We start from the raw sequence: 20,375 nt of genomic DNA on the forward strand, positions 1-20,375 counted from the left end.
AAAATCTAGACAAACAGTCAAACATTAGCAAAGTTAACCAATCATGCTTAAAGACATCAAATGTAATGATCTGGGTAGGTTTATGAGGAAAATAGGGCAAAAGAGAGGGATAAGTGAGGAAAAGCTGTAGGTAATGATAGGTAATTAGGTGCAAGTTAGAGGCTCTACACCTCCCTTTCTCTCCTTCCAACTCCATCTGTCTATTTCTCCCACTCTCTTCCTTTCTCTCACTACCTCTATCTTTCCACCTCTATCACTCTATGTTTTTGTTTTTCCCTTCCATATATATCTAGAGTTAATATATATATCATTATAATATAAAAAATAATATTATATTAAGTTTAATATTGTATTAATTAAAAGTTATTAAGTTGAATAATATTAATATTATAATATATTAATATTAATATTAGATTTAATAATAATATCAATATGAATATTTATCTTTCAATATTAATATTAAATCATATTAGATTTAATAATGTTTTTTACATGGCATGATAACAAAATTTATAATAAAACTACATCAAATGAATATTTTTGAATATTACAACTTTGAGTGGAATATTTATGTGTATATAGATTTTAATATATCCATAGGATATGGTTTTCCTTTTAAATATTCATTACACAAATAATTAATTAAAAGAAATATTAAAAGATTCTAGAGGGAGATTTTGGATTCTTTGTGTTGAATTAACCTTTTTACTTTGATTTAAGAAATGGTAGTGGCTTTAGTAAAGAGTAAAGATATTAAAAATCTTACCTAATTTGGAATTTTAATGTGGTAAATTTTTTTGTTGAATGTAAATTTATGATCCATTCAAATTCAACATATATGATAAAAGAACTATTAAATATATGAGATAATTGTGTTGTAGATAATTCTATTGTAGTTTTATTTTTTGTTTTTTTTGTTATTTTCATTTTTGTTTCGGGGCAGCACTAATTTTTTCTATTTCCATTATTATTATTTATTAAAGAGATCAATATTAACATTATTTAGATTTCTATTTTTTTATTTTTATGTACAGAGATAAAGTCAAACCAACAAAAACCAGAAATCTACATAACTATACCATGATAATCAGGTAAATTCAACCAGAGATTTACAACACTAAACTATGTTAAAAAGAGGAGAGTGTTTTCTTCTCCTGGGTATATCTTAGCACAGGGATGCTAGGAGTTTGTATCACTTAGCAAAGGGATGTTAGGAGTTTAAGAATGGAAATGGTCAAATCAACCAGAGATTGACAGCACTAAAGCATGACAGATAGGGGTTACTAGAAAATAGGGAAATGAATTTTTTTCTCCTAGATATATCTTATATCTTAGCATAGGGATGTTTTGGCTTTGTAAAAAATAGGGAAATTAATTCTCTTATAGGTATATGTACTAACAGAGGATTGCAAGTCAAACACACAATATGAATGATGTCAGCCTAAATGATTTCGTTGGAATGGGATTATACCCTTTGAAAATGACACGATTGCCAACCTGTCTTTGGGATTATGACATGATTGGCAACCTGTCTTGGGATAATGACATGTGATTATATTTTTTTTAAAGGATATGAAGATTAAGTTTTTTAAAGAGAAAACATAGACTTGTTATTCAGAATCTAGGCATGTGATTATATTTTTTTTAAAGATATGAAGATTAAGTTTTTTAAAGAGAAAACATAGACTTGTTATTCAGAATCTAGGAAATCTGAATTTTTTTGGCTTGGATTTTAGTTACTTTTGATCGTCCAGGTAATTCCTACTTCTTATTAGAGGAGGCTTTCAGAAATCTAGGATTAGACTTTTTTTTTTTTTCCGAAGGTGGCAAAACCTATCAAACTCAGGTGTCAAACCAACAGTGAGGACAACCATCTCTGGCTGCTATCCGCGAATGTCGAATCTAGGATTAGACTTGTTGCTTCTTCTGCGATTAAAGTGAAAAAATTATTTTTATTTTTAAATAATTAATTTTCCCACATCATATTAAATAAATTAACCAAATTTCGAACCTAAACCGACATTAATATTAATTTTTAAAATAATAATATTATGAAGAATTGTTCAATATTGATTTTGGATAATTAAGATATTGAAATAATGACGTCATGGAAATTTGTGTTTAGCATAAATACATACAATTGTATCTCAAACACGATTACGATGATGTCAGCGTAAATGATGTCACAGGAATAATATTATACCTTTTAAAAATGGCAGGATGGACACGATGATGATATTTTAAATAATACAACGCACGATCTCATAGGCAGTCAACTTTTTCACATGAGGATGGATACATGTTAAATAATATTTTACTAAATGGAATAGATCGGAATGCATGTTAGATAATATTATACCCAATGGAATAGGTTTTTTTAATATGGCATTTGTATTTAAGCAAAGGTCTGCATTTATAAATAAATAAATTAATTTATCCCGACAAATGTATTATTTATTATTTTGTATTATGTATTATTTTGTGGGTATAAGGAAAGGTTTGTAATACATAATAATTTAAAAGTTAAAATGAAATTACGCTGATAGTTAATATATTTCAGTACATTTTAATTCCTTTTGATATGGAGTGAAGATCCTACATGGGTTTTTGATAGGTTAAGTGAAACACCTCTTTCATATTAAATAATAGATCTTTGAAAAGTCTTAACCACCTTGCAATTATTTTTGATAATATATAATTTTCCATATATTAAAATATTTAGATTTTTTTTAAATATTTATTTATATTAATTTAACTATATAAATTAAATAGATGATAAATTTTACTGGTTGATAGAATATTTAATACTGTTTTTTTTTAAGGCAGAATTGGTGTTTTTTGAACTTTTTTAGTGATCAAACAATTAATCCATAGGTAAGGTATATGAACCAATCATTCAACGATTTGCTCATGTGGAGCGTATTGGAATGTGGCTTCATCAAACTTACTTGAAACTTATTTGACATAGAGATATTTGAGGAGAAACTAAATGAAACAAAAAATCATAAAAATTAATTAGATTATAATTTAATTTAAAATATTCTTAGTCATGAAGATTTATACCCATTTTGTTATGGAGATTTTCAATGTGTAAACAAGCTTTCTTACAATATTTTGGGCCAATACTATCACTTATTAATATGTATGCCCTATTAATATATGCCCAAAAAATTTTATTTTTTGATCAATCAATTTTTTTAGAGATGGTTCATGGGTGGCTGTTACATCCACGGACCAGACTAGCCTAACCCCAATGGCATAGAGGAGAATTGACCTTGTGACCTGAGAATTGACCTTGTGACCAATGGCATAGAGGAGAATTGACCTTGTGACCTCCTCGGACCAGACTAGCCTAACCCCAATGGCATAGAGGAGAATTGACCTTGTGACCTGAGAATTCACCTTGTGACCTAAGAATTGACCTTGTGACCTCCCCGGACCAAACTAGCCTAACCCCAAATGGCGTAGAGGAGAATTGACCTTGTGACCTCCTAATCGGAGAGGTACTTAACAACCCAGTTGAACTTAACCCCAAGGGCATAGAGGAGAATTGACCCTGTGACCTCCCAATTAGTGAGATACTTAACAAAGGGGACTCAACCAATTGAACTAACCCTTAAGATTTGATCAATCAATTTTAATTAAAAAGACTTAACTATTTTAAAAATAAATCTTAATCTTTAATTTTAATTTCTATATACTACTATAAATATATGATAATAGTATTTTTATGATCCACCTAATAATTATAGTTCTCTAAACATAATTAATTTCAATCATTAAAATTTTATGTAATAAAAAAATAATTTATATATATATATATAAAATTTCAATCCCAACCATCAAAATTGCGAATGAACCATTGAAAAATAATAAATCCCGAATATTTAACATACCACCGCTGGGACAAAATAAAATGTTTTAGCCAAGTGGGGAAATTAAAGTCAAACAAAAGAGGTTCACAGCACTCTGGCTCCTGCGGAGAGCAATTAGAGATTCAACTATTATTACTGCTTATCTATCTATATATATATATATATATATATAATCTTGAATTGTTTAACCAAGATCTGGTTGCCCTCGGGGTGCCTAATTTTTTTTCCTGCAGTTGACTTTATACGTGCCTTAAGTGAAGGGCAAGGCCAGCGTGTTGCCAGCAGGCTTCCCTTCAGCTGAAACACCAATATATTGTTCAGTGTTATCAACATCATGTGCATCAGTGTGAGGAAGAATAAGGTGAAGCTTTGAGGAAATAGTGATCGATTAGAGCGATGAGCCCAACACCACCTTCGGCGCCTGTACAAGAAGCAGGAGCAGGTCCACATGAAGTGGGCATCCAAGTAGGGGACCATGCGAATTCGGGGTTTACAGAGCCCGAAGGCGGTCAATATGATCCGCAGGCGACGCCACAATCATACTCAGCCTCACCTCAACCACTTAAAGCGTCTGCAAATATTGCAGGATCAGCGCCCACTTCCATTATAGGGAGGCGTCGAGACAAGCACATAATGGGAATAGCAAATATTGCGCTGAGATCTGTTGCACTTCTCTTCTCCTTCCTGTCATTCGTTATCATGGCTTCCAATAACCACTACTTGGACACAACGGTCGGCATCTTAATCGAGAATCTCCTCTGGAGTTTCACTGATTTTGGAGAATATAGGTATGTTGGTGCATTTAGTTTAAATTCAATTTCAGTGTTTAATTTATATATATAAATATATATTTACGAGTTTTAGATAGATGGTGATTCCGTGTTCTGTTAATACACTCTTTGATGTGAAATTATTGATTCAATTCCCCACTGTTATATATATTAGGTAAATAGTAGGGATTTAATCTCCATATAATATCTCCAAAATAATTGTTTTTATTATTTTAATTAAAATGATTAATTAAAAGAATGTCATACCATTAAGTATCATATGAATAAGTGTCATATGAAATGACTTATAGATTTTTTGGCACCTGTTATCCATATAATATCTTCAAAATAATTGTTTTTTATTATTTTAATTAAAAAAATGTCATATTATTAATTGTCATATGAAATGACTTATAGAGTTTTTGGCATGTATTATTGAGAAGCCATCGTCCATAATATTGTAACAAAGAATATGAATAAGTGTCATATGAAATTATTTATAGATTTTTTTGCATGTGTTATTGATAAGTCATGGTAGACCATAATATTGTAACAAACCATATTTATGATTAAGAATCTTCATGAAAATATGGGACCAAATATAATAATCTTGTTTCATGTTTTTCAAATGTATATATGTTTAACTAATATTATAATAATAATAATAATAAAGTTATAATTTAGTTAGTTTTATGATTTATTTAATTTTAATGAAGTAATATTTATTATAAAATAAGTGTTGTGATATAATATACATTTACTATTTATTTAATTTATATGGTTGTGCTAGTAATCATCACAAAACAATATTTGTACAATTCAATAGTACGAAAAATATACCCAAATTGAATGATATTTGTAAGCTGAGAATTGAATAAAATTTAGGAAATTGTAAAAAAAAACAGAAATACTTAGTTATCGTCATCTACTAGTTGATAAAAGTAATTATTTGTTAGTAGTTTTGTGTGATCCCTGTTGAAGCCGTTGTTTTGCTTGAACATTCAAAATGGCATTTTTCAGTTGCTAGTCTTATTATTTGTTTCATATTGGATAACATTTGTCATAGATAATTTTTGAAATTTTTTATTAATGATATTTCTTAATATTTTTGAATGTTGATATGCTAAACCACTTATATATATAGTTTGAGTGGGTTTAATGGTTAAGAGCATGTATTTCTTTCTAAGAGAACTAGAGAAAAAAGGGTTAGAGTATGTATACCTTTGGAGACTTAATCCTTTATCCTACAAACAAAGGGATCTCACACAGCAATTTGATGATTTTAAAATTATATATATAATTACCATAAAAATATATATATATATATATATATATTAAGATAAACAATGACTTTTTTTGGACATAAATTTCCTGGGAAAAAATATATTTAACAATCACAAAAATAAAGATTCTATCTTATATATTTGAAAGGTGGCCATTTACCTCATCTAGGTCTAAAACTGTAATTTAACCAGTCAAAGATTTATGACAGATAGATTAGATGTTTATACTTCAATTTTTTTACCCATTACTTTTCATGTTGCAGAATTTTTAACGAGTCTATAAATACGGTACAAAATAGAGACTAATTTTGTTAAGCATGTTGGACAGTTATTGCTTCTCCATAGCTCTCCTAGCTTCCCTTTACCTGGCGCTTCAGCTTGCCAAGGCCATTTATGAGCTCATAACCAAAAGGATTTACACTTTCTTCTATTACGTGGATTTCTTCTGCGATCAGGTCAGATTTTATAGAACTATATGTTTAGTTACTCATTTTCCCCTTTTCAAACGTGATTATGGCATGATTTAGTTGTTTTGTAAAGTAATTGTGGAGGGAGGAATAGGTTAGATGATCAAAAGTGGTTGGAATTTGGGTTAAAATTTTCAAAATTTTTTGTAGAAGTAGCGTTTTAATTTATTTTTATAGTAGAAATGGATTAATCATATAAAACGTCTAAAACATCAAAAATTTGACTTTTAACAACTATAACTTAGATTTATAAAAATCTTTATCGAATTTTCTTAAAATATAAAAAAACATTCCATAATTTTGAGAGAAAAAGCAAGCATTCTCGTTAGAGTATGGCAATTTAATTTGAAGTCTATAATGCGATTTTTTGGAGATTCCGGTGACGGAATCCGGCGGAAGAAATTGAGGTTAAATCTTGATTTGTTGCAGTTAAAATGGTTTTTTAACTGCATATTTGGATTCAGCACCCTGGAAAACCCATGGGACGCTTTCATTGTGCAGAAACTAGCTATCAAACTTGCGATTCCAATAAATTCCTGCCGGATTTCAATCGGAAAAACCCGCCAAAAAGGCTTTCAAAAAATCGCATTATAGACAGTTTCCATATTAACTATCATTGCCTTAATTTTTGGTTGTATTAATTTGTGGTTGTAGATATTGGCGTATTTATTGATGTCTTGTGCATCTGCGGCGGCGGTACGCACCTACGTACTGAACAATCAGAATGGTGGAGCCAGTAATATCTACACGCAAATGGCGGCGGCCTCTGTGAGCATGGCCTTCCTCACCTGGTTGTTTGTTGGTGTATCCTCTGTGCTTTCGGGTTATAACCTCTGGAAAAGGACCAGCTTCTAATTATAACTCTCATTGTGTAAAAGTGATTAGCTCCTGATCGATGAATTCTTACTCAATAAATTAAATTTTGTTTGATTTCTTTGGTTTCAAATAATTTTCCTATGACACAGTGAACTTATCAGAAACTCCTGGTTTCTTATCAGACAATGGATCCGTCAGGAATTAGTTTCTTGGATAGGTGTTTCGTTTATTGATCAAAATTTTTACCGCGATAAATTTTAGAATATTTTTTAAAATTTGGTAAGATTTCAAAATAGTTTTTCAAAATATTTCAAAATTTATAGTTAAAATATTCTATTCTTAAAAAAACTGCACATTTAAGAGATTAAAATTTTCTATATAAATTATTATTCTTTCTTTGAGTCATATTAGGTTTTTATTATAATTGTTTTTGAGATTTTTAAATGTTATAAAGATTTATGAATTAAAAAAGAGAGAAATTATTTTAACATCTATAAAGTTAAAGATAGTCTATTCCATCTTGGTGTCCATTTCGGGATTTATGCCCTCTTCGGCGTAGCTCTTTCTTCTTATCAGGCTGGCACCTTCTACATTTTGCTATACTTACGGCTCATATGTGTTTTCCAAATATGGTTTTCAATTCGGCATATATATCTCTCCTCATTAGATTGATGTTGCTAACTGCAGGCCAAATATATGTTTTTCTCTGTCCAGGATCTTCTCTGTTATGAGGAAAATAGCATACAATCAGTAACATGTCTCCTCTGAGACAACTGTAATGACGATCAATTATATCATCTTAATATAATTACATTCTGATTTTTTCTTTTGAAAAAAAAAGATAGTCTATAGGACAGATCGCTTTTTCATCTGTTTGATGTATTTCGCCCTTTTTATATAAAGCTTCAAAATAAATATTTAACTATTACAACTAAAAAAATCTTATTATATTATTTAATAGAATTTTGTTTTGTTTTAACTAATGAAAATAATTAAAAAGTCAAATTTAACCCAAAAATAAAAAAACGATCATGTAAATATTTTTAATAATCATGTTGAATTGGTAATAATTTATTAAAATAATATTAATAAATTTTAAGATTAATTCATTGGTTATCACTATAAGATCAAGATGTATCTAATGATAAAAATATTTATTTTTTAGTTTTATCACAATAAATCAAACATATTTTTTAGAAATTGAATCTGAGTAAATAAAAAAATAAATCATATTAAAATTTTAAAAAATAGAAATTAAAAACTAACACATTAAATTACATAAAAATTGGGGAGCATCCACTAACCCAAAAACAATGTCCGGACTAGAAGCCTTGAGCACCAAATCACTAGCACAAGAATACTACCAGTACAGTTATTCCAGGCTCGGATTCTTAGGCAAGAAATTAGGAGGTGATCAAACTATATGAGCAAATGTGGAATACAGAAACCATCAACCAGATGTGAACGGAAGTAGGAAATCAATACGATGATTTTATGGGAAATTTTGCCATAGCGGTATTATTTTACAATTAAATGGGTATAATATATTAAATAGTTTTAAATTTGATGAGTAGTTCAATTTGTAATTGAAGTGATATGAAATCTTTAAATTAAAAGACTTAGGGTTTAAAGTGATATGAAATCGTGGAAATTAAGAGATTTAAGGTTTAATCCTCAAGTTGTAACCCTAAAAGTATAAGTCTATAAAGAAAAAGATGACAAGGCCCCAAATGTATAAGTCCACAAAAAGGATGACAAGAAGTATAATAGCAAGGAGTATATGGTATTGGTGGGAATCAATCTTGTGTCACTAAAAAAGAAGAGAAAATAAAAGACAGAGTATTTAACTTTCAACAATTGCATTGGCCTTTAAATTCATTTCTTTTCTTTTCTTTTAATTTTAAAATTCATTTATTAAGGTAATGAAACTAGAAACTATTTTTTCATTTTTATATATTCCAAAACATGTAGTCTAATTTATAGACAACTCTTTTCAAGACGTTTTTTCATTCTTAAAAACTTGAGTTGAAGTGGTTTAATTTTTAGAATGACATTTTTTCATTTATAAAAACTTCAGTTTAAGTTGTTTAATTTGTAGAATCCTAGTGCCCTAGGGGTTAGGAGCTTTCAGGGTATTTAATCCATTTCAGCATTCAAATATGCATTTTAAATAAATAAAAAATCACATTATTTTTTAAAATTGTTTTACCAGATTTCTGTAAGTCTATTTCGTCTATAAGTTAGACTATCCCTATTGGAAATCATTAATAACTAATAGCTCTGTGGATAACATGCTTGTTAATGATTTGCATTTATTTCCAACTACTTTATAACATTTATTTAGTGCTATCTATTGAAAATCATTAATAATTAATAGCTCTAGAGATAACATGCTTGTTAATGTTTTGCATTTATTTCCAACTACTTCATAACATTTATTTAGTGCTATTACTCCACAATTATTATTTGCTCCATTATAGAACTTCAAGGTGTACGTCACTCATATTCTTCCACTTGTCATATATGTTACACTATTATAAGAAAGAATGTATCAAATGCTAAGCTAATTGGTAGGGGCTATAAGGTCCATAGACTCACAACACCACCATAATTTACCACTCATTTTGTCAATGCATTTGCAACATTTTGTAAAGTTTATAGTATCATTTTTCCATCCTCTAACACATCCCATTGGACATCTATATGCTTTGTCTTTCCACATCAAAGATTGGGTTGTACTATTGTTATCACATTAAAATTGTAATAGCTCTATGAATTAAATGTACTTATGTACACAATTTCGTAAGCCAAATGGATTCATTACACGCACTAGTAGCTACCATATCATGGGGCTTCACTTTGTTGACAAATATCTTATAACTTTAATTCATAAAGGGCAGTTTTAAAATTGTGAAAAATAGAGTCAAAATATTGTAGGGTATTGGAGGGAGAGGAGGGATGTCATGTACATGGACCTTGGAGAGTTCACTCTCCAACCCTATATCCAAGGCCCTAAAAACCTAGACAACTAGGTGTTCTCTAGAAAGAAAATGAGTATAGTTCCTTTTGGATTAAGTCTTTATTTTATGGCCTATAGTTTACTCAAATGTTATGATGGTGCAACTTCTCATGTTTTTAAAGTCTGAGGATGAGGGTTTATAAGCATTATGGGATATAGAAAGGGATATTTGGTAAATATATGAGATATATAATAAAAGTAGGAATTTTTCTAATTGGAAAGATATATTAATAAGAGACTCAACAAAAATATTTTGAGAGCCATTTTTCAACTTTTAGTGAAATTAGAGGTATTCTTTGATATCCCATAAATGCACATGCTATGTCATAGGTTCACTAAATGGGCACCCCATGTTCCGTATACTTTACCTCTACAATGGAGAAAACAACCATATGTTGTCATTTGTTCATCCCACTTACAACTTACTACTCCACCAAACAATTGAAACATGTATTAGTTCATAGATTACCTTCTATCTACATCCCTCACTTAATTAGAATCCAAATAATCCTATATGTCCACTGAGTGTAGGTCTCGTGAAAGATCACTATGATAGAAAATGGAATATTTAAAAATACCTTACAAATATTTGAAGACCATCTTCATATAACAAAATATTCACAACTAGGATTAGCCGTCAATTTCCTCATGACTTCCATTGAGTGGGAAATGTATGTTTTACCATAGATCGTAGCATACAATTAACTACCAACTACATTGCATAAGAAACATAAGACATATACTATATTTTTGTGTGTATTACAGGACATTTCTCAATTGAAAGTTTAGTTCCCATGGAAACTAGATCACTCAATGGTCTACAAGTTGCTATGTGAAAATGTTGTAGTACAAAGTTTACATACTTACTATGGCTCAACCAAAGATTTCTCCTCTCTCTCTCTCCATCTCCTGATCTCCATTCCCAATATATGATTTGTGTACTTGTTTTCAATCTTTCATGTGAAAACATTGTAGAACAAAGTTTGCATACTTATTATAGCTTAACCAAGGCTTTTCTATCTCTCATAATATCCATTCATAAGATATGATTTGTAGACCCAAGTCCTTCATATCAAATTATGTTGAAGGTTGAAACTTCAAATCACAAATCACATTTTTATTGTTACCAAAGAATATCATATCATTTACATATAGAGTGATAACAAGGAAAGGACCATCGCCATGTTTGTAATACATACAATGATCAGATTTGCATATCATACATCTCAATCCCAACACAAAAGAATCAATATTTCGGTATCACATTCTAGGAGACTATCTGAGACCATATAAAAACCTTTTTGATTTCCAAATAAAGACTCTTTACTTTTTTTTTAGCTCTCTAGTTGTGTCATATAGATCCCCTTCTTTAGATCATCAAGTATAAATGTTATTTTATCATCTATTTGTTATATCTTTAAATCAAAATTGGTTTCTAAAGATAATAGGAATCTAATAGATGTTAAGTTAGCAATGAAAAATGTCTCACAAATCTATATCTCTTCAATATAGCAATATCAATCAATGCTACCATCCTTACCTTGTGCTTTTCAACATTATCATCTAAGTCAATATTCTTTTTAAACATACATTCAAATCAAATGTATTTCCAAATATTATGCAAAAATGTTGTAACATACCCATCCTTTAAAGCCCAAATAACATAGGGTATCTAGACCCGACCTTCTAGGTCACTTTAAAGAAGTGGGTTTATAAAAAGTCATCTTCATGCAACCATCTTAAAAATCATTTTTGAGTCTACCATTATCTTCTTCACATCGAGATCTTTCGAACAATGTAAATTTTGATCTCAAAATGAGCCTTGGACACCAAGTCATGACTACGAATTAATGATAAAAATAATTAATATATAAGTTAACATATGTGCATTTTAAAAAACATGTAAAAAAATTCTTAACCACATATATTCACCCCCACTTTATCATGGAGATTTTTAATTTGTAGAAAGACATTGTTACAATACCATGGCCCAATACCATGGCCTATCAATACCACATGCCCAAGAAATCATAACTCGTTTCATATGGCATTTTTTAAATTAATGAGTTTAATTTAAAAAAAAAATCATATATTCATGTAACTAACACCCCAAGCCTAAGATATTCCGCATGGCTCGAGGCCCTTCTAGGACTAGGATCAAAGTCTTTATAACAAGTGTTGCAGGGCATCACAATCCTTGCCATGGAAATTAAGGATTATGTTGGTACAACATTTGCATATAGAGATTGCCAACGTGTTCCATATAAAGCATACTATGAAATATTTAAGTTGATATTAGTATAGCACGAAGGAGATTAATATATATTTTTCATATCTGTAATCTAACAAGAAATTATTATTCTATGAAATTATTTTACAAAGCACAATTATATTCATATTTATATGAAAAGTTAGACAATTTAGAAGTAGTGATTTTGGTAGGACTTGTTTAAATCACATTTATATTATGTGCATATACAACTAAATGGATGTTGCATTCATATAGATCTGAATTACAATTTTTTTAAAACAAAACACAATTACATGGTGTTGAACAATTTGGCATGGTGCTTAACATGGAGAAATACATAATTTTTTGTTGATAATTTGCAAAAAAGTAAAGTACAACTTTGTTAGGTCTTTATAATACTAGTGTAGCCCCCTTATTGTTATTGTTGTGCTTATGTAGCCCTCATATTGTTATTGTTGTGCCCCATAGAAACCCACTATTTTTATTATTGTGTCTTTACATTATTATTGTTATGTAGACTTTAATTATATTGTGACCCCTTAGACTCCTATATATACCAAGAAGGTCTTGTCATTTGTATCATCCAAGAATTGTTCGATTATGTGATGAAAATGAGGTTTCCCTCTCAAAAAGTCTATTTCTCAAGTCATTGATCTATTTTTTCTTCTATTTTGTGAGTTGGTTGCATAACTTTTGGTATCAGAGCTTTGGATTCTAGGGTTTCGTTGCTTCAAACAGATCATCTTGGAATTTTCGCTATAATTTGTTTTCATGAGGCTTCAGAAGCTGAAATTGCGACCATGTGGAACCAAAATATTGGTGACTTTTTGTAAGAATTTCAAATCCTTTTTCTCTATCTTTTCTGAGATATGGTCTGAATAAGTTAGGGTTTTTTCAGTTTCCGGAATTCAATCTAACCTATGTGACATAGTGAGAATCGTCATAAATTTCTCTTCAAGCATTGGATTTGAATTTCATAAAAAGTGACTGAAATTGCACGGACTATAGTTTTTTGTGTATAATTTGCAGGGCTAAAGGTCAAAATAGTGACACATAGCATTTCATACAAGTTCGCTCTACTGAACTAGTCTATAATCAAGTCATCGTGGGATATTGGGCATAACTCTTTTTAAATAATCCAATCTTGGTATGACTTGTGGCGTTGGAGAGAAGACTCATAGGGATACCAAAAAACGGAATTTCAGACCTTGGAGATTCAAAATTATAGAGATATAGTAATTTCAATATCGAGCTTCTAAAAATCAAGAAAAATGTGTGTATTTTTTTAAAAAATTGCATAACTTTTGTTAGAAAAATTAGTTTGAAGGGATTCAAAGGGCATAGTGAAGCATAGATATCATTTTTTAATTCCAAAATGCTTCGAGAAAAATGGACACATCTAGTAAGCAACCAGAAAGCTCTATTATGACACATGAAGAAGAAGAAAAAATACAATATGATATATTAAAATTATGTGACTAAGTGCAACAACTTTCGCTCTCGCAAAGAATAACCAAAAATGAAATGGAAACTAAGATGGATGGTTTGAAGAATGATTTAAAATTAGAAATGGAAGATTTGAAGGATGGATTAAAAGCGGACACGGAAGGTTTGAATGATGGATTAGATCAGACATGGAAGCTAAGATTGATGGTTTGAAGGAAAGTTTGACAAAGTTGCTACAAGAAATGCTTCCTAATGGCGAAAAGGTATTCTATGAAACTCATGATGAGAACAAAATGAATGTTAATCATGATTTTAAAGACTCTAACTTTGATTTGAAGACCCACCACATTCCAAAGATCGATATGAGGAACTTTGATGGCAAGGATCCAGTAACATGGATACTATATATGGAGCAATATTTTGATCTACATGATGTGCAACACACATAGAAGGTACGCATTGCGTCTTTATATTTAGAACTCAATCAATTTGTATGGTATCGATGACTTTGTCCTTGTAAACCACTTTTCACTTGGTCAATTTTTATAGAAGAAATGATAACACATTATGAGGATACAAAAAGCAACACCTTCTTTAGCCAATTGATAAATTTCAAACAAAAGGGTTCAATGGCGGAGCTCATTGAGGGCTTCCAAAAGTTGAATATCAAGATAACTGATATTCCAGAGGATCATAGGATTGATGTCTTCATAGGTACTTTGAAGGATAACATCCAACATGAGGTTCGCCTTTGGGAACACGATTCTTTGAATAAGGCATTCAGGGTGGCAAGAAAAGTTAAAAGCAAAATGATAGAAACAAGGAAGTCTACCACTCACTATAAAGATGGAAGTGTTGTTGCTTCTAGCCTTTCACAACCTATAAGGTTGACATCACAACAATTGGAGGAAAAAAGAGAAAAAAGGCTTTGTTACAGTTGTAATAACAAATACACTAAAGGTCATAAGTGTGCTGAGAAAAAATTATTTTATATAGATTGTGAAGAGAAGGAAGAAAAGAACAAGAAACATTGAAAGAAGAGGATACAAACCAAGAACCAACCCCAAAGAAAGAAGAAATGAGTCCTACCATATCTTGTAATGTATTGGTGGGAATTACCACTCCTCAAACTCTTAAGATAAAATAATATATCAAGAAGAAAAATGTGATAGTTCTTATTGATTCGAGTAGTACCCATAATTTTATCCATTGTAAGATAGCCAAGGAATTGAATTGCTTTCTAAATCCAGCACCAGAGTGTCAAGTGATGGTTTCAAATGAAGGAACTATAAATTTCTTTGCAAAGTGTCATAATATCAAGCTAACCATGGGCGAATATGTATTGAATAGTCCAATGCTTTCCATTCCAATGGGTGGTGTTGATGTTATAATAAGAGTCCAATGGTTACAATATTTGGGGACCATAGTTTTTAATTTTTAAGAACTCTTCTTGAATTTTTTTTGGGAAGGAAAAGGAAATTGAATTAAGGGGTATCGTAGGGAAACCAAGGAAAATAATCAGCTTTAATGGCATGACAAATATTTTAAAGAAAGAACAATGAAGCATAATTGCACAATTATGCTCACTAGAGATTCAAACATTGAAATCATATATTTCTTTAGATCTTCAAAAAGTCTTGGACAATCATTCCAAGGTATTTGAGACTTCGAAAGGCCTCCCACCTATTGATTATGATCATGTTATTCACTTGATGCCATGAAGTGTTCCTCCAAACATTAGGCCTTATAGATATCCATGTGCCCAAAGGAGTGAAATTGAGCATATGGTTGCAAAAATGATAGAGGCCGGTATAATTCAACCTAGTCAATGTTCTTTCTCTTTTCTAGTATTATTGGTGCACAAGAAGGATGGATCATGGCGTATGTGTCTGGATTATAGGGAGCTCAACAAGCTCACTATTAAAGATAAATTTACCATTCTTGTCAATGATGAATTGTTTGATGAATTACATGGAGCAATTTACTTCACCAAGCTGGATCTTTGTCATGATATCATCAAATTAGAATGAAGACTAAAAACATTATGAAAACAACATTCAGAACTCATGAAGGTAATTATGAATTTTTGGTCATGCCTTTTGACCTTACTAATGCACCTTCCACATTTCAAGCTTTGATGAATTCCATTTTCAAACCCTTAGAAAATTTGTGTTAGTATTTTTTTTATGGTATACTAATCTAAAACAAGTATTGGAGGGATCATGTTTAACATGTTGACAAGGTGCTCAAACTATTGGAGGAGAAACAATTATATGCAAAAACCTCCAAATGTTTCTCGAAAGTACATGAGGTGGAATATTTGGGTCATATTGTATCTCATGGGGGTGTTAAGGCAGACCTTAACAAAATTAAATCCATTAAAGAATGAAAAATCCCCACAACCCTAAAGCATCTTCGAGGATTTCTCAAGTTGACAGGGTATTATCGCAAGTTTGTTAAGAATTATGGGAGAATAACAACACCTCTAACAACATTACTGAAGAAAAATGTGTTTTCTTATATTACAGAAGCAACTAAGACCTTTGAACATCTTAAAGAGCCAATGTACCAAGCACCGGTATTAGCTACACCAAACTTCACAAAAACATTTATTGTGGAATGTGATGCCTCAGGAAATGGATTTGGTGGTTGTTTTAATGTAAGAAGAAATACCTATTGTTTTTTAAAGTTGTCTAATCAAGGGAAGGTATTTACACAAACCTATTTATGAGAAATAAATGTTGGCAATACTACATGCACTAAAGCAATGGCGGCCTTACCTAATGAGAAGACACTTCAAAGTAAAAACAGATCATGATAATCTTAAATACTTTTTGGAACAAAGATTATCTTCAGAAGAGTAACAAAAATGGGTCACAAAGATGTTGGATTATGACTTTGAAATCATCTACAAAAAGGGGAAATAAATGTTGTTGCAGATACGCTCTTAAGAAAGGATGAGGAAGTGGAAGCATTGCTCTGTGTTATTCTATTATTCAGCCTAATTGGATAACTGGAGCAAGGGATGAATGGAAGAATGATGAAGAGGTGTGGGCACTCATTCAAAAGCTGTAGCAAGATCTCAGTACATCTGCTACATTTATCTGGAAAACTGATTCGTTATGGTACAAAGATCGCTTATATCTTTGTAAGAATTCCCAACTCAAACAAAAGGTTATTTTGGAATTACACACCTCACTTGTAGGAGGGCACTCGGGATTTTTAAAAACTTACCATAGGGTCAAGAAGGAATTTTTTTGGGATGACCTTAAATCTAATATTGAGAAGTTTGTGGTAAAATGTTTGGTTTGCCAACAAAATAAAGTTGAGAAAGTTAAGGCCCTGGGTCTGTTACAACCTTTAGTCATTCCAAGTCAGTGTTGAGAGGAGGTCTCAATGAATTTTATCACAGGTTTACCCAAGTCTGAAGGAAAAAGTGTCATCATGGTGGTAGTTGATAAACTTACCAAGTATGCACACTTTTGTGCATTATCTCATCCTTTTAAAGCTAGTATAGTTGCTACTGCATTTATGGAAACCCAAAGATTAATGTAAATGACAGAGATCCCATTTTCACTGGAAATTTTTGGACAGAATTATTTTCTTACCTTGGTCCTCAATTAGCTCATAGCTCATCTTATCATCCTAAATTTGACAAACAAACTGAGATAGTGAACGAATATTTGGAAGGATATCTATGTTGCTTTGTATCTGATAAACAAACACAATGGGTCAAGTGGTTACCTATGGCTAAATGGTGGTAAAACACTTCCTTCCATACTGCAACAAAATGACCCCATTTATGGCACTTTATGGATATCATCCATCATCCATCACATCATCTTTAAGAGAAATTTCTAAGGTTCAAGTAGTGGAAGATCACATCGAACATTAAAAACAAGTTCTCCAACTCTTAAAGGATAACCTCACTCTGGCACAGAATCAAATGAGACAATAGGCAGATCAACATCACAGTAAAAAAAAAGTTTTGATGTAGGCGACTTGATATTTTTAAGGCTACAACCATACAAACAAATGTCCCTCAAGCAAGTTAAGAAGGATAATAAATTATCACCAAGTATTATGGTCATTACAAAGTGTTGCAAAATATTGGTACTATGGCATACGAATTGGAGCTACCTACATCTTCCTGAGTACACCTAGTTTTCCATGTTTCATGCTTAAATAAAGTTATCAACGACAAGCTCCCAGTTCAAACAATATTGCTAGAACTTAATGAAGAAAGAAAAATCATATTGAAGCCTAAAGCAGTCATGGAAACAAGAACTCGACGACTATGAAATCGATCAATTTCAAAGTATCTCATTAAATGGAAGAACTTACCCACTGAAGATTCGACATTGGAGGATGATAATTTTATACAGAAGCATCAAACACTACTCAAGCGTTGAGGACAATACTTTTTTGAAGGAGAGGGGCATATTAGGTCCCTATAATACTAGTCTAGCCCCCTTATTGTTATTGTTGTGCCCATGTAACCCCCATATTGTTATTGTCGTGCCACATAGAAGCCCACTATTGTTATTGTTGTGTCTTTACATTATTATTGTTATGTAGGCTCTAATTATATTGTGACCCCTTAGACCCCTATATATACCAAGGAGGTACTGTCATTTGTATCATCCACGAATTGTTCATTTATGTGATGTAAGGAGGTTTCCCCCTCGAAAAGGCTATTTCTCAAGTCTTTAATCTATTTTTTATTCTATTTTGTGAGCTTGTTTCATAAAAAGTTCAAAGTAATGTGTTGAATAAGTTTAGTGTAAAATTGTTTAAATACACATCCAATTAGGAAATAATATTTAATAAGAAAAGTTTGTAAATACAATCGCAGATTATGCTAGCATATTGATTTTTTTTCTAGATCATGTCTATAAATATGCATTTACTTGACTAAACATAATAGAGGTAGTTATTTATCACTATTAATTGTTTTTTCCTCTTTGCACCTTGTAATGGTGAAATTGTTGCCTTTGTTGGATACAATCAACATTATATATTACCTTAATTACTTATACATCAATTTTGTTTCGAAAATAATTTAGAATCTATGGGCTTGAAATGTAGGTAATTAAAAGCACTAGATTCTGCAAATCCAATGTCCAAAAATTGATGTGACAAATTCTTAAATATAGGAATCATGTTTGACATGCTTTCCAATAATAATGATGGTTCACCATGTTTTCATTCTTGATATTTAAATTGATAGTTTGTTTTTTATCCAAACACAAATACAAACTAGGTAAGTCAACCTATGACTATTTACTTTGTTTATGTTTTACTAATATCTGATTTTGAGTCAACGACCATAAAATTATTTGCAATGCACAAGAATAAAAGAAATAGTAATGAGGAAACCATCTAGAAGATCACAGGAATTGGATATATATCCCAATAAGAATGTCACAAATTTGAGATACACCACTAAACTCCTTCTATTATAGATTTCACTCAAACATTGCCACTGCATATCTTTAACGGCATTACAAATCCATCAAAATTTGAAGCCTTCTGATCCAACCCGCTCACCTCTTTGCATAATAAAACTCAAAATAAGCTCAGTAGGTTGTATAAAAAGAAGTGAGTAGAATGAGAGTATATTTCATGGCAATGTTTGGAACAATTTCTGTGAGATGAGAGTATATTTCATGGCGATGTTTAGAATGATTTCCATCAACAATTTTTGGTGATCTGAAATCGTGGCTTAGATCTTGATAATGTTAACATTGCTCTTCCAAAAGCCCAACATGCAAAGGGAACAACTAGAGTAGCATATGTTACTACAAATAATGCTCTTACTATGCCATTTGTAGAAATTTTGAATAATAAACACTTATTCAACAGAGATTATCCCGATTATACACTATTGTGGAATACATGCATAATACATAACCTCCTCTACGTTGATCATCAATTTAGCAGCATCAAAAATAATGAAACATCAATCGCATGCACACATTAACACAGTATGTAACCCGGGGAAAGCTTACAGCTGAAAACCCCACACTATCTGTATTTTAATGATTGAGAACATGTAACATTACATAATACAATACTCCTCACAAGTATCCAGCACTATCTCCACCTGTTACACACAAAACTAGCTCAGATCCGAACAAGTCACAGGTTCAAATCTCCTTCGTTGCTTTGCTTGCCTCTATTGCACAATACCTGCTGAGAATCACTCACACTGGAAATCACGTGAGCACAAGCTATAATACCGGGCATATACTGGGCAATCATCATGGGCATACTCAATCCATTGATTGTGCAAGATCTCATGCACAACTATAGTCACAACTGATAGCAATCTAAACCTCTAACACCTGTCCCCACTGAACTGTACATGCACTGACTTAACTGATGTATTCTTCAGTTGCATTATGAGTTAATAATTAGTGAATTAATTTAATCAATTAATTCACAT

At 31.1% G+C, this 20,375-nt stretch overlaps 1 protein-coding gene across 1 annotated transcript; it reads left to right on the forward strand.

Annotated features, from left to right (window-relative positions):
• Window positions 1-4,271: 4,271 nt before the first annotated feature.
• Window positions 4,272-7,250, forward strand: LOC149226819 (CASP-like protein 4B3). The gene is made up of 3 exons (XM_089380305.1): window positions 4,272-4,663; window positions 6,257-6,383; window positions 7,050-7,250. Exons 1-3 carry the CDS (start codon window positions 4,272-4,274, stop codon window positions 7,248-7,250), a joined length of 720 nt encoding a protein of 239 aa, XP_089236431.1.
• The last annotated feature ends 13,125 nt before the right edge of the window (window positions 7,251-20,375 follow it).

The sequence above is a fragment of the Pinus tabuliformis genome, chromosome J (assembly GCF_031772625.1).
Source record: "Pinus tabuliformis cultivar Carrire ecotype Pingquan chromosome J, CPIR1, whole genome shotgun sequence".
NCBI lineage: Eukaryota > Viridiplantae > Streptophyta > Pinopsida > Pinales > Pinaceae > Pinus > Pinus tabuliformis.